The 16,670-nt window shown below is 34.9% G+C and overlaps 1 protein-coding gene across 1 annotated transcript in view; it reads right to left on the bottom strand.

Moving 5' to 3' along the window:
• dnr1 (E3 ubiquitin-protein ligase defense repressor 1) overlaps positions 1–10,673 on the bottom strand; it is a 32,009-nt gene extending 21,336 nt beyond the window's left edge. Inside the window, exon 1 of the mRNA XM_089469511.1 lies at positions 9,925–10,673. Coding sequence (XP_089325637.1) covers positions 9,925–10,011 — 87 coding nt within the window. The 5' untranslated portion in view covers positions 10,012–10,673. The remainder of the gene's footprint in view (positions 1–9,924) is intronic.
• Between the last annotated feature and the right edge of the window lie 5,997 nt (positions 10,674–16,670).

The following is a 16,670-nucleotide window of genomic DNA, read 5'->3' on the forward strand; positions in this document are numbered from 1 at the left end:
AGTAGCTAAACATACTATAAATATATTTCAGATTACTGCTACGAATATCTAATAAAATGTTATAAAATCAGATCAAATGAAATAATGATAATTGACTACAACAATTTTCTCGACAAGCAATAAATACGTCAATGGCAAGAGATACCGAAATACCAAACTCGCAACGTAATGCACTCCAACAGCAAACACACTAGCATACGATTATAAGTAAATGAAATTGTTACCCCAAATAATATAGCATCTATAGCATACATTTTCAAGGAATTTATTGGAGCAGAAGTTGGCATCAGTGTCGCTCACAGTCGCTGACTTGACTTGACAGAGCTAGACAGGCGACAAGCTGTTAAGCTAAACTCAATTTCCATGTTCTATATGCTATATTCCATATCGATTGAGTCACACGACAACTCTGGCGTCTTTCTGTCTGTTTGGCTCTCTGTCGGCTTGCCTGCTTCAACTCCTTTGGCTCGGCCACAGTTCCCAGTTGGTCGTTTTGCATTTTGGGCTAACAAATGTGAGTTTTGGGCCGCTCCACATGACCCACAAAGCTACAACAGCAACCACAACAACAACGAGAACAAAGCAGTTGATAGACGACATTGGCGCAATGAAAGCGACAGCCCCAGGCAAATGCATATTGATAAAGGGGGCGGGCTTGTACTACATCAGGCAGCAGAAGGAAGCAGACGTGTACTTGCTTGGGGCTAGCCCCAAATAGCAGTGCGCTGCATTTGTGCTGTTCTTGCAATTAATTTTCGAAAATTGGCCAATGAGGCAGTGGTTGATGCAAAAGCAATTGCTGCCTGCTGTCGGATTTAATTGTTTGGAAAATAAAGCAATTAAATGATGGCAAAAAGTAAATCTGACATGAATAATTTTTTATGCATATGTGAAGCAATATGCATATCTATATATACTATATTCATATACGTACATATATTTGTGCCTCGATTCGATTATGCATTGGGGAAATGGAAAAACTTTGCAATTTATGCAATCAATGCATATCTAGTGAACATGTCCCGCACTGGCTTTAAGCCAGGCTGCAATCGTTGGCCGTGTCCGCATGCTAATTAAATTGCCAGCACACAAAATGCCAAAGCAGCCAAACAGTAAATGTTTCAGCACAAAAAACGACGACAACAACAACAACAACAAGAACAACAATCGAAATGCCAGCAAATTAATTTAAGCATAACAAATTTTATGGCTGCTAAAACTTGAAGTGCAAATTGTTAAATAAAATTGTTTTTCTTCCTTTTTTTTATATACTTTATATATATATTTTTTGTTGCGCAGTTCGAAGTTGTGTGCGGAACAACAACGAAAAAATGGTAGCAAGCCATACACAATGCGAATAAAGTAAATATTATATATGCATATGAATATATATATACGATATATGAGCTTACACATGGGAACAGTCATCAGCGAGTGTTTAAAATTTATGGTAAAAAAAAACTTGTTGGAATATTTATATTGTTTTTTCTTCTTTTGCGCTATGCCGAAGAACAACGCAAATATGACAGCTCCAAAAAAAAAAAAAAAAAAAAAAGCAAATACTATACAACAGGGAAACATACATACATAATTAATAGAGTATATCTCGTCAAGGGCCTTGGAACGCAATTATAACCTCTGCATTTGCGAAATAATCTATATCAATCTCTAAACTCTTTCAGATACGTCTAGGGCTTTACACAGTTATATCACCATCTGACAGTGGGAAGAAGTTAATTCGCTGTGCAAATAGAATGTGTTTAATTACGATGTTTACTCAAATTATTAACTTCAAGGCGAAATGTCAACAGCAATGCGAAAATAAAACCAGCCAAAGAAGCAACCAAATAGCACGCAATAGAGTCAGCTACATATACAGATACACTCAAGAGATATGGATATAAAGACAGGTATAGCAACAGCTAAAGATACGCACAGATACAAATATACATTCAGCAGATACAGATACAATCAAGAGATGTAGATGGAGATACCTTCTATCTGTATCTGTATCTGTATATACACAGACAGCTACACATTCAACAGATATATAAACAGCTTAAAGATATAGATACAAATGAAGTTATAGATACATTTTGTATCTGTTGAATTGAATTGTACATATGCAGAGATATAGATACATTTGCATACGCAGATATAGATGCAACTAGAGATACATTTTAAGCATACACATAAATTATAGATAACTTCATTCAGCACAGATACAAATACATTCAACAGCTGCAGATACACACCCTCAGATACAGCTCCAGATACGAGCTAATATGTAAGCACATTTTGTCAAATGTTACTTGACTTGAAATGCGAAAAAACAACCGGCAAAAGATACACAAATATATCTACACACACACACACACACAAACACATTTGCAAATATATATGTATTGTATAATCTATATAGGGATGTACAGCTGTATAGGTAAATCTCGTTTCGCGTTTTTTTGCGTTTTAATTTTTTTCGTGTCTGGGGCTTGTCACAGTAACAATAACACCTACAAAAGCGAAGAGAAACTGAACAAAACTAAAAAATATAAAAAACCATCGGTAAGAGAACGAGCGCTGAAAAAGAAATGTGTGATAAAAACCAGACAACAGACAGTATAAACAAGAATGCCCTAGTTAAATGGCTAGACTAGCAGATACTCAGTAGTTAGACAATAGTTTCTATGAGGTAGATTTCAGATTTAAAATGGATTACGGCGTAATTTATCTAGCTGGTCGTTTTCATATAGATTTCTTATGAAATCCACATCGAAATCATACTACCCCATGGCAGCCCACTGTGCGCAGGGTATAGCAAAGTGTTTTGTATAAATTGCATATATATTGAGGCACAAATTGAGTTGCCCAACAAAGTTCATTTTTATTTTCCTTGTTTTTTCTTTTCCAAACTCCTGTAATGCGAGTATTACGAAAAAGTTTAGAGCTCAAAAAGTGATCGAAGCGTTTGGGGCCAAGGCTACACACTGCAATAAACCAAAAGAATTCAGCAGTGCATAATTAAACTGAATTAGGCAATGTGTAAATACTAATAATAAAAAGAAAAAACAATTCATTTACTCTTGAGATTTTCCCGTGGAAATTGCGTCTTAAGAATGAATTCATACAACGAAATTATATATAATAATAATAATTATTTATCATTTACGTTACTGATTAGCGCCGATATCTGCTGCTTTATCATTTTTGCTGTCTGTCGCTTGGTTCGGTTCGCTATATATAGATATATATATATTTTTTTGTATTTTCTCTTTTGATCGTTGATGTTGACATAAGAAATTTCAGGTTTGCTTATCAAAGAACGAGCGATGCAAGCAGAGCGCAAAGTAAGACGCAGTGCTTCTTGTGCTAATGATTTATCAGAATGACTGCCTTTAAGCATTTTTCTTTTATTTTTAATCCTACATAAATAAATACAATACACACGCCCACACACACACACACACACACACACACATAGACACAATGTTGCGCATGCATCAGATACAAATTGTTTGGCAGGCATGTGCCAAGTTGAGATGCTGTTCACAAACTATGCAGCAGGCAATGGCGCCGCCTTTTGTCAAGCAAATTGGCCAAAGGCAGCTGCTGATGCAGCTGCTAGTGCTGCTGCACTTGACCCGCTTGACGGCCCACTTCAGTTGGCCCATCAGCTCAGCTTAGCCCAGCTCGACGCCCACGCCTTTCAATTGTTGCCACGCACTTCAGCCAGCGCGTCGCAGCAGCGCCTCGCCTCAGCCATATGGCATCCCTGCAGCTGCATCACGGCAGCTGACAGCAGCGCGCACAAATATAATTACACCCAAAGCCAGCCAAAGTCAAACTGCTGCTTCCTGTACGACAGCCAACTTTACCAGCCAACCAGCCAACCAGCCAGCCAGCCAGCCACCCAGCCAGCTAGCAATCAGTTAACGTTGTAGTCAATAGCAAAGCACGGAAATTCATGCTTACGTCAGCTAGGCGGGGAGCCACAGAGGCAGCCAGCTAGTTAGGTGTTCCAAATCATTAACTAAATACAATGACAAAGCAGTGATTGAGCTGATCATGAAATTCAACTATGCATTTGAAAATATTGAAATATACTTCAGTATGAAGAGCGCGACTATAGTTAAGAGCAGTTATATTTCCTTTGTGAATGGAAGGAACAATGGATATGTTTGAATAAATAAGGATCAAGTAGCTATTCTAATTATTTATTACTCCATGCTCCTCCCATCATAATTATTATTCAAATAATTTAGTATTCCACTTCATCCGCTCAATAATTTATGAGCCTAATGCGATATGATAAATTATACACTGATGGCTTATATATTAGTCACAGTGCTTTAGAGTATCTTTATATGCAAAAACTTGAATTGTTTTATATGTTATTAAAACATTAAGTTGAGATAAAAATTTAAAAAAGGTAACATAAAATTAAATTCAAAAATATAATAAATTATTTGAAAAGAAATAGCAAAAATTCAAAAAAAAAAAAAACAAAACAAAAATGAAAAAATTTATATAAAATAAATTAACTATTTATAAAAATAAACAATAGATAAATAAATAAAATACGAATAAATAAAATTATAATAAATGTATTAAAATACTAATTTTGTAGCTAGAAATATTAAAAAAAAAAATTGTATAAATATTTATAATATTTTAAAGTATATTTTTTTTTATTATATTATATTTATAACACTTTTATTTAAAAACCTATTTTCAGTAAAGATATTCATTTATTTTAATACAATAAATAATAATAATATTTTAATTCATATTTTAAAACTTTAAAAAATTTAAATTTAAATAAGCATGCGAAATTTAATTTCACAATTGTACTCAATTCTTTAATTTCTCTAAGCGCTTCATAAAAAGAATTTAACTTAGAAATTTCGCACTAAAAAATATAAGCATTTTCATTGTAACTGAATAGTACGGCGCTGTCATCAATATATGTTACTCTAATAATATCTCTCTCCTATTTACCCAGCTAGCGTTTTTATTGGTGGGGCTCTGAAAAGCCTATTGATTAATCATAATTCTCTATTGAGTGCCTCGAATGACTGCAAAATGACGCTGCGAAATTCGTTGGACTTTGCGCCTTGCAGTTGCATTTCGCGCTGACAGTTGCAGTCAGAGCTCGGAACGAGTAGCCACTCGAAACCACAAAATTGACTGCGGTACAGTGGGCACACGATAAGTTGGCCAATTGTTCTCCAATTGCACATTTCATATAGCTCGCTTGCTCACTTAACATTGATGAGAAATGTAGAAGTGGCGCTCTGCAGCAGTTTTCACTGTGGCACAAGCGAGTAACAGGTAATTAGCAAACTCATTAACAACTTGCGAAAACTGTTGCATGCGGCCCATAGTGCAAGCCGGGCGGTGACCCACCCACTGCCAACGTGGACTGGAGTACAGTTCGAATGGCAAATGGTTGGCCCATTAAACGGCAAAACGGAAGCACCGCCCCCTGCCAGCGGCCATGCCCCGGGGGCCGGGGGCCGGGGGCTGACTTTGAATGCATTTGAATTGAATCCTCTGTAACGAACATTCTGTAATTTGCCTTTGACATGCGAGCATGAAAAAGCGTCACAACTTTTGCCTCGGCATGGCAGTCGCACATGTAATACAAATGTAAATCAGTTTGTCAGGCTTGCTAGCTGCAGTCTTCCGCTCTCTGCCCGCTCGGGTTCAATATACCCGCGGGCGATAAGCTTTAGTTGCTTTTCAAAAATTATGCAATTCTAAAGCCGTTGCCCAATCGACCGACCCCTCTCCACCCAGAGCGTTGCTATGTCACGAACGCTTATCTGCTCAGTGCACAGTTCATTTGCGAACAGCTGCTTCGCACTAATCGCGATCGCGGCTTAAGCCTTGGCTCGAACCCCAGCAGCATGTCGCACGAAACGCTGATGCCTGATAACCAACTCAAGGCGCTAAATCGCATTGTGCGTGCCCAGTCGAGCTCTACTAAAAGCGAGAAGCGTCAGCTTTTAGAGAAGTTTAATGTCCTTCAAGTATTACGATCTGAGGTTTTTAATGTATAGAGTGAGTTTAATGTCATAGAGTGAAAGATTCTTGATACTTTTCTATCTATTGATCTTAATTTTGTATTTTAATTATGATAATCACTTAAAGCAATTAGTTCAGAAATATATTATATTAACATTTATTTTTTTTACAAAATAATTTGATTATTGATTTGTCAAACGTTGACAGTCGGTAACAAGAAAACTGACAGCTAAATATAAATATAATCATATATAAATATAAAGTTCTAATTTTCTCATATATTCAAGATTAATATATAGCTATGATACACTATAGTAAAATACTAATATAATCATAAGTTGACATTATGAAAGTAAATGTCAAATATTGACAGTCAGAAAGAATATTTTTATTTTTGAAAAAAATAAGACAAAGATTACTGTATTGAAATTTAATGATTATATTAGAACAATTATAATATAATCACTCATACTAAATACATCAGTCTAATCGCATTCTAAATAGCTGCGAGATAATTGTTCATCTAGAAGCAATCCGAATTACTGGATTGTAATGTATGACTGTCTATCGTGGTCAATCAACTTTCAGGCGGACTCTTTTCATTTCACAAATTGCACGTGAATCAGACATATCTGCAGATTGTTTGCTATTCATCCATATCACCTGTGATTTGCTGGGCAAACACTTGAGAACGGAAGTTAATTGCCAGTGAAGTGCTGTGCAGTCATTTTTTTTTGTGCTCTTTCATTGGCTGAAAATTAATTAAAAATCAACTTGAGTAATTCAATTAACCAGTTTTGCGCAACTCGCCATTGGGCAGTGGGCGTGGCATTTGATGACAACATTGCCATCACCATCATCATCCACAGCGCTTGGCAACGTCATTAATCTAATCAGCATTACAAGAGCCGTGTCATTCCCGATAAGCCGCAAGGCAAAGCGAAAAATCAAAGTCAAATCCATAAACCGAATCTCAATCCGAATCCGTACTCGAGTTCAAATTCTCTTTGATGACGCATATCATCATCAGGCAGGCAAGCAACTGATTAAATATTAACTATATTAATGCGGCAAATCGTCTATAATAAGGTCGTGACAAAGACAAAGTACCGTTTGACAGAATACTGATGGCATGGGAATATGAATCGTGCCTTAGCATTAATTATGAGCAAAACCCTGTTATCAGAGAGAGAGAGTGCAGTAGAAAGAGAGAGAGAGAGAGAGAGAGGGAGAGATACGAACAGAGATTAGAGCATCTAGTATCTTAGTATTGATTGAATGTCAAAACGACAGCTTTCTCAATAACAATTTAATGTTAATTTTTTAATACTTTTAAGCACATTAAAACTTCAAATCTTCTAAAAATTCCCTGATGCAATCAACGACAATTCATTGCATCAGCCAATTATTTTGAAGACATCAATTAAAAATGCATTAAAATAATTTCAACAAAATTTCGCTTAGAAACAGCATTAAAAATTAAACACCTACTTTTAAGCTAATAAAAAAGGTGAAAATGATTTCGAACATTAGATTAGATTAGAGAGCATAAGAAATAGTTATGGAATATTTATAATAGCTGTATGAAATTTATTATATGGCTTAAGTCATATATACAATATATAGTATTTTTAATTGAAAAGTTATTCATTAAAATTTGAAATAAATGAAAAATGCCCTATAATAAAATTAAATAAATATTATGAAAATATTTTGTATTTTTATATCATTTTAAAATTAAGCAAATATTTTCTTAAGATAATTGATTAATTATCTTTTAAATGTAAGTTTCTAGAAAATTACATTCACCTATATGTAATACATATATATTTATCTATATAAGTTATATATCTTTCTGTTTGCTCAAAATCATTTGGTAAACGAATTAAACGGTAATAAGTATGCCAAATAAAAAAAAACATGCAAAGTGCTTATCAGATAATTGATAAGATAGGGCTGGAGCACTATTAGTTCGGTAAAAAAAACAATACGAATTCGAAGTTCTAGTGTCGAGGTATCTGGAAGAGATACGAAACATGGCAACATCAGAATATGAAGTGAAAGGCGTGAAGCAACGGTAATGGAAATCCAAATAGGGACTGGCCTGGTTAGCATTTACAGTGTGTACCTAGTATATGTGATACAGGAATACATATGTATGTATGTATGCATGTATATATGAAAGACATATGTACACAGTGTGTACTATAGACTTTAGCTTGATAACAACTTTCGTCTGATTAGATTGCACAAATACTCTCACACACACTCACGCACACACACGAGAGAGGAGCGAAATGGAGCCGACAAAACAAATACGCCAAAAGACTTAATTAGGCTAACAAACAAGTCGAATTGCCAAATTGGGTCGTAATCTGAGCTAAAGTCAAGAAGGTATACATGTGAGCAAAGAAGTTACGCGTAGGCGATACGGGAGCCACAGCTCTTTGGGGGGGTTCAGTGGGGGTGGTCCTTGGGTGGGTCCAAGTGCTGCCTGTCCGTAACAGAAGCAGCGGCTCTCGAGTGTTTGCTTTGAGCGTCTCAAGTAGGCGCTGAGCACTTGGACTTTGAACTGACCAGAGAGTACAAATCTAACAAATAGATTAAATATATATATATATGTACTTGTATGTACTTGATGATATACGACTTGTAATGGCGCTTGTGTCCATATATGGAATATCGCAATAGCTCTTACGCTTCTTGTACTATTACGTTGCGGGGCAACAACTGCGTTGTGGCCTTCTTGTAATACCCTTAATCCCTTTATAGAGTAGTATTGGTCATGAACTCCCTTTGATCTATAATATATATGTTGATTGTACTGATAAGGCTTTACGATTATGTGAATATCAGTTAAGATGAATGTAAAATTTATATGATTTTCAATACTTTGTGAGATTCTTTAAGATATTTTGACCTTACACATGTGTTCGAAAATCTTATAGGATTCTTCATATTATATAATAATGTTCTAATTATAGCCAATGCGCTGTATCGTTTGTGCTTTGTTCTCGCTTCGCAATTCCCGTGTAACTTCTGCGCAGTACAAAAAGATAAGAGAACTTCGAGCGGCCTCAAGGCGGCCAGGAAAGACTCCATGTAGGGGGCACTGACAGACCCCCTAGCCCCTTGCCCAACCCCCTCTACACAAGGGCAACTCACTTGGCATTTAAAACGAATTAATGCACAAACAAACAGCAACAAGGCGTAAACAACAAATTAAGCGAAGAGCTGATAACAGACAACAAATGCGAATCAATTCGAATATTGGAACACATTCGAAGATAGTTGGGCGGCATACAGGTGATAAGAATTTAAATAAAAATTTATTACAAAAATAAAAATAAATAAATTAAATAAAATCGAAATTGTATAAATTAATATTGGAAAATTAATTTGCAATCCAAGCAACTTTCAAATACTTTGTAGATGCTTTAATATTAATTAATATTAGTTAATTCAGTTGCATTGAAATTAAACTAAATTTGAACTTTTTGACCAAGTGAAAATGTCAATCAAACGAAATTTTTATATATATTTATCTACATAACTTCAAGGACTTATTATTTGATTTGAACCAAAATGAAATTTAACAATTTAAATTATATGCCCCTGTCGAATTGTAGACAACTAAAAAATAAATGACCAAGTGTTTTCAAGTAAACAAACATCGTAAATGTAGGAATTTTGTTTTCGAATAACAATTCACAGTTATTAGGTTATTTGTGTTAAGCGTGGGCAATCAATTAGCCATGCTTAATGCTTACTAACTAAATGGGTTCTAGCACAGTTTTTTTTTTAGGAGAGTCCAATGTCTATTATTATTGTTTTGCTATTGTCGATCTACAATTCAAATGGTGCACTTGCTATGGAAGTCCAACGACTTTTGCTCACCTTTTCGAGACATTCTTGGCCGAGGGCTTTGGGATCCAATTTGACGGCCCGCTGGGTGCCGTCTGGTAGGTCCACAATACACCACATGGTTGATATTTTGACTCCTTTTTGTTTTTGGTTTCGGATCGAAGACAAAAGTAAAAGCGATTGGCTTTTTTCTATCTCTCTCTCTGTTTTTTTCTGGTTTGCTTTTTTGCTTTTTGCGCTTCCGCGTTACGAAAACACAAAACTCAATTCAATTTCAAGTCCGTTAACGTATAAGGCGCCAGCTGCTCTGCTGCTGTTAGCGTCGCAATTGACGTCGCTGCCGGAGCTACAGGTTGCGTTCGCCTTGGCTGTTGGCAAAGTTGGCCTTTCGTTGAGGGGGAAATCCAGCTTCTTTTTAGTTCTGTTCTGATATTCAGTTTTCTTGTTGTTTTTAAAGCTGCACACTTAATTTGTTAAAATTATTTAACACATTGGAATTTAGCGAGCATTTTGAGCGGCACCGCACGCCGTCTTTTCACTTTTGCTTTATTTCTCTTCCCTGTACCTGTGTACCAGTATATACAAAAATATATATCTATATATATTAAAATCTTTTCGCTTTGTTTTTTGTTGTTTTTTTTTTGTTAAACACGATTTTTTATTTTTGTTGTTGTTTGGCAGACGCCGTTCCCGCTGACGTCGATTTCAATGCAGAGCTGTTTATTGATTTCCGTCCGTTCAACGCAAAGTTCCCGATACAATTGAATTCTAGTTGGAGGCGAAGCCAAGGCAACAGTATTTAAGAGGCAGCCAGCTCTGTTAAGGTTAACAGACTGCGCTGCTCTTAAACGTTGTTCGTGCTCAATTCAACTGCTAACAGTTTTGTCCACTGTTAAACGTCCACAATTCGCACCTCTTGCTGTGTGCTCTTTACATGTTAGCTACGTAAGGTAAGTTAACAGTGCACGCTCTCACTCTCTATCTATGTATGCTGCTTAGCTGCTAATCTGCTGCTGCTGCTGCTACTCTCTCTCTCTCTCTCTTCTTCTCGTGCTTGCAATCTCAGCTGCGGGGGAGTGGCAGCTGTTCGGTGTACCATTCCATTCAATTGCCCTGCACAGCTGTTGCTTTTGCTGTTGTACAGCTTCTCTTTTGTTATCTGATTTTCCACTCCATTGCCGCCAGCCCAACTCATGCAGGTAAACTGTTTGAACTGTTCAACAGTTTGAATTAGCAATCGCTCGTTCGGCTCTTTCTCTGTCTGTCTGTTTGCCTCTGTTTCGCATGTGAATACAAGAAATGCGCGCATGTGCAGCCCAGCTGCCTCTGGCTCGAAATGCCATTAGAGCATTTGTCTTTTACGCATCTTTGTTTACTTCCGACCTGCACAATACGAAAGATAATGAACTTATTTTTCGTTTAATGCCAGGCAACTTAATGGGAAACTGGATACATGTTGTTGTGTATTTCGGTTGAAAAAGGATAAGCATGGTATATATGTATGTATGCTGTATACATATGCATGTGCAATATAACGTATAGATATAAAATATAAGGACTGAATCAAAAGTTTAATTCAAATTGCTTTGATAACACTCTGTAGCCACATCATTATAGTATACAAATACTTGATGAGGATTAATCATCGAACCAATTTAGTCTTATGTGACTATTCAGCTGTCCATCTGCATGCGCCTGCTTGTCTGACTATCTTTAAGCTTATTATACTATGATAAATATTTTTATTTCCTTGAATTTTTAAACTGTCCTTATCAGCCATAAATTTGTTTGGACATATCTAAGGCATTTTTATTGATTGAGTCATCAAATTTAACATATAGAGTCACTTTAAAACTACACAGATAACAATAACTTAATTGAATGCCTACTTTATATATATATATGTAACAAATTAACTAATGACCCGAAAAAAAACTATTTTGGAAAAGCTGTTGGAATTAAGAAAATAATAATGAATGATATAAATATACATATCACTCTACAACCAAAAAATTATAAACAATTTATTTTTATTGAGTGCATTGTTTAATAATAATTTTTTCAAGTTATTTAAAAAATTGTTTTCAGTAAAGAGATAAATAATAAACGATCTTTGTAATTTATTTGAACAATATGAACAGTTGTGCACTGGCACAGTTTCGAATTGTTGATTGATTTTGTGCTTCAACTATAATTGATAACAAGTTTTTTCTTATTAAAGTATAATTGCTTTTGGTTTCTATGCAACGGGCTCAATCCAACATTTATAATAAGTAGAGCGCAATAATGTAGAATTTATTGATGCGGGTATCTCACACACTCAATAGATAGAACACAGAGTAGCTTTCGTAATCTCACAGCGCATGGCATTATTGCAATTTGACATACTTTGTCAATTGTCAGTTCTATTTCAAATTTAATTTTCTTTATTTTTAATTTTTGTTTTATTGGTATTTATGTGTTGTTCTTTAAGAACCTTCGTTTTTTAAAAATCGCATTGAAACAAGTGGCCCTGGCACAGTTTTAACAATCTGGCATTAATATTCCATTGACAAGAAGTGACCTCCGCTTACACGGGAGGTGCATTGAGTGTGTGACCCATTGAGGGTATTCCAAATCAATAATATCAATATGTAACGGCTCAGTTAGCTTTCAACGAGCTTTTCTAAAATATCGTTGGTTTGTGCACAGAATAAGCAAAAAAGCTCCGCACAGGTAAGCTTATTGCAAACTTGAAACTTTCTAATTAAATATACGCGTATATAAATAAATATATAATATATCTCAAACAACAAAAACGAAAGTAAATATATTCATATATATAATATATTTATGAGTAAAAAATTAACGTTTTTTCTATATTATTCTTAAATGATTTAAATTCCGTGTAGCATGAATCAACATGGACTTTAAGCCCAAGCAACCATAAATTATTTCCCAAAAGTCATGCAAAATATATATGAATTTTTTATGACTATAAAATATGAATATATATGTATGTAAATATACTAAACAAAAGGCTCTTAGCATGCTTCATAAAAAGCTGAAAACAAAACTGAAAGCCCCAACATACAATATTTTGATGGCAAACAGTTTAGTTTCCGACCGGAAGAAAAGAATTATATTTTAAGAAATCTTAAAAATGTACACGTAAATGAAGATTTTTGAAATCAAGTAAAACAAGTAGTTTACAGTAAAATACAATTTACATGTCGTTTAAATTTTGTTCAGATTATTTTATAATTAGAATTTTTCATAAGATTTTGTCTGTAATTCTTTAAAATCTGACAAATTAAGTACAGTTTTTTAACTTTGTATACATATATTATAATATATATTAATAAAAAATTCAGCATATATTGATACAAACGTGAATATTAAAAGCGCAAAACAAACATATTTCTCTAAACCTATAAAATATGTATAATAGTTCATATTTAATTTTTTTGCTGCTTGACAGTCATTATAATTCTCATTAAAAAGTTCAAGCCAAACTCTTAATTCATAAATCTATATACTTTATATAGTTTTAATAAATCACGTATATCTTTCTTTTGGATATTTTAAGTCATTGTATAATATATATGGGCATCCGGAAAAGTCTACTTTGGTGCATTTTCAACATAATTAAAAAAATCCACGGAATGCGCATAATAAAAAAGTAGACTTTTCTGGAAGACATATATTAATATCTTTAGCCAATATATATATTTTTTTTATACCCTGAACCCATTGAAAATGGGAAATCAGGGTATAATGGTTTTGTGAAAAAGTATGTAACGGGCAGAAGGAGGCGTGGCAGACCCCACAAAGTATATATATTTTTGATCAGCGTGACGAGCTGAGTCGATATAGCCCTGTCCGTCTGTCCGTCCGTCCGTCCGTCCGTCCGTCCGTCCGTCCGTCCGTATGAGTGCGTCGATCTCAGAAGTTATAAGAGCTAGAGAAATTTGGCATGCATACTTGTGTGTACCATACGCAGTACGAGTTTGCTTTATTTTTTCGAAAAATCGTCCGATAAATTTTTTATCGAGAATAATCGAAAAATTGATTTTGTTTTTTTAGCCTAATTTGAACATTTTTAGACCTGGAGTCTTCAAATTTTCGTTGTATATAAAGTTAATCGATACAAAGATTTTGTAATTTACAGATTTTGGATACCACGCCCCCTTCTCCCCCAATTTGTAAAAGACGCATTTCAAATACTAGAGACTTGTGCTTTGGAATGTACACACATATATACCATATGATTACACTCTAAAACTTTCATTAAGATCGTATGTCTACAAAAGAAATTATTCGACAAATAAATTCTCATAATATTGCCCACATTGCAGCGCAGCCCAAGCGCAGTCGCTGCTTACTGCGCAGTTAGCAGAGCGCAGGCTTATGCGTGCGTGTGGATGCATGTGTATGTATGTGTGCATAAAAGAGGTACAGTATAATTAGAATATCAGCTTAGAGGGTTCAGGGTATCTCCTAGTCGAGCAGTCTCGACTGGAGCCTTCTTACTTGTTATTAATTGATCTTTTGTATAAACATCTGTAGTTGGCATTAATTATTAAGCATAACTCGAAATCAATAAGAGCTAGAGAAAGTAAATTAGACACTTGGGTTTTCATATATGAACTCGATTATCTAAAAAACTCTCTAAATATATCCTATAATAAGTGCAATAATATATCCTGATTGCAAATAAATAAAATATATGCACACACACACTTCTTCACTCGTTTTGTAAGTTCGAAAACTCAAAGTTGAATAAATTATTAAGAAATTTATATATTTTATTTATATTTTTCTTTTGTTCTGTTGAGTGAGATCAAGGATTGCCGCTGGCGATGTCGATGATTCAAGTGTGTTTTTTATTAGAAAAATCATTAACCTTCAGTGCAGACACATTAATATGGAGATTAGATGATTTATGATTTATATTGTGCTTATCAAGGTACGTGGGCGATTTTTTGAGACGCAAAAACAATTGCAGACATCGTATCGCATATGCGATCGGAATTGCGGATCTCAAGTGGGGCACGCACCCGTCTAATAATACTTCTGCTGATACTGATCGCTAGACAAATCGAGAATGTATATACAAATATATATATGAATGTTTGTATATGTAGACATATGAAGAGAAAGTTAATTGAAATTTCACTGAGATCCTAAGATAAACGATAGATTTTCAGCAACATGTCAGAGTTTTTGCCTTGATCGAACCAGAATATGTATTTCGGGTGATGAAATTACTCATGCGAAGCCAGACAAACAACAACGAGGCGACCCCAGTCAACTCGGACTGATAATAAACTGAAGCGGAGTAAACACTCTACATATAGAGGTATTTATAACCCCAGACGCGCCATAATAATAATAATAATAATTCTCTAAATATACATATGCTTAAGCGTTTCCGTATCTCAACCGTTGGCTAGCAACAATTGGCAACTATACGAGAGATCTATTTGAATTGATACACCTGATTAGCCATTGAAATAATTATTGATATTCAGAATTGACACAGATTTGTGTTTGTTTTGTATTTGGTGATCTCCTGCCCCAACCCAATTAATATTAGGAACAACATGGGAACAGGTTTCGAATGAACTAATTAAAATGACGTGTCCATTAGCCCCGGCAGCCTAATCTGCCCGTTTATCAGTCGCTCAAAGTTCATTGTCAAGGGTGGCCGATGCATTGCTATTGATCGCCATATAAACAAGTTTTATTTAGCTTTAATCTGCGAATTGAAGGGCTGTCAGATTGGGCCAAATTATGATTTCCTAATCACATATGTATGTATATACTAGGTAAGTAGCTCCATTGATCATAACAAGTTTGTTATTATACTGATTGCCTGCCGCCTGATATGATCAAAGGTTACACCTGCTCAGCTGCTCAGCTGTGAGCCATACGAAAAGCCCCAGTTGGCCTCTATTTGGCGTATCACTAAGCGCATAGAACTACACGTTGTTTATGGAAAAGTTATAAGAACTGATTGATAACCATACATAGGACCCAAGCAGCTTTATCATAACTCTTTGTGACACATACAAGTAGGTCTTTTATTAGCGCTATGGAACAGCCCATTAAGAGAAAATTGTAATATTGAAAAAAACAGCATGATTATTACGAAAAATTTGAATTTCTTTAAAAATGTATGTTGGCTTATATTTTCTTAAAACTAATACTAAAAGCATTTGAGAAACATTAGTTGTTTCTGTATACCCAATAATATAAATATTCCATGGTGTATATTTATAGATGTTCGTAACATTATGACATGCTTTCATATGTTATACAGATTCAGACAAAACTATGAATCCAAAAAAGTACCATTTCATAAAAATGATGAAATTTCGCATGGTAAAGACATACAAATCAAAAAGCTTATCAGATGGCACGTGGAAACCTTGAGGTGAATTGTGGTCCAAACTATGTATAAACTATGAAAGAATATAAACATAATTAAATAATCTTTCTCTCTGAATAACTCTCTCGCCCTGTACTTTTGCACTGATTCTCTTCACTATTTTTTGTTTCTCTCTCTCTCTCTTCCTCTCTCTCTCTGCCTTTCATTTTTTCCCTCTAATTCTCCCTCTCGCTCTCTCTCTCTCTCTCTAGATAGACTAGATTCATCTATTTAAGAGTCGTAGATATTTTCTCTCTCTCTTTCCATTTTTCTTGCATTCTTGTTTTTCTATCTTACTTTCTCAATCTTTGTATCTTTTCTTTCCTCTCTCTACTTCTTTCTATAGTGGAAATCTAGATATAAAGTT

Source organism: Drosophila arizonae, chromosome 5, assembly GCF_054131065.1.
Source record: "Drosophila arizonae isolate 15081-1271.41 chromosome 5, UAZ_ARI_1.0, whole genome shotgun sequence".
In the NCBI taxonomy this organism is placed as follows: domain Eukaryota; kingdom Metazoa; phylum Arthropoda; class Insecta; order Diptera; family Drosophilidae; genus Drosophila; species Drosophila arizonae.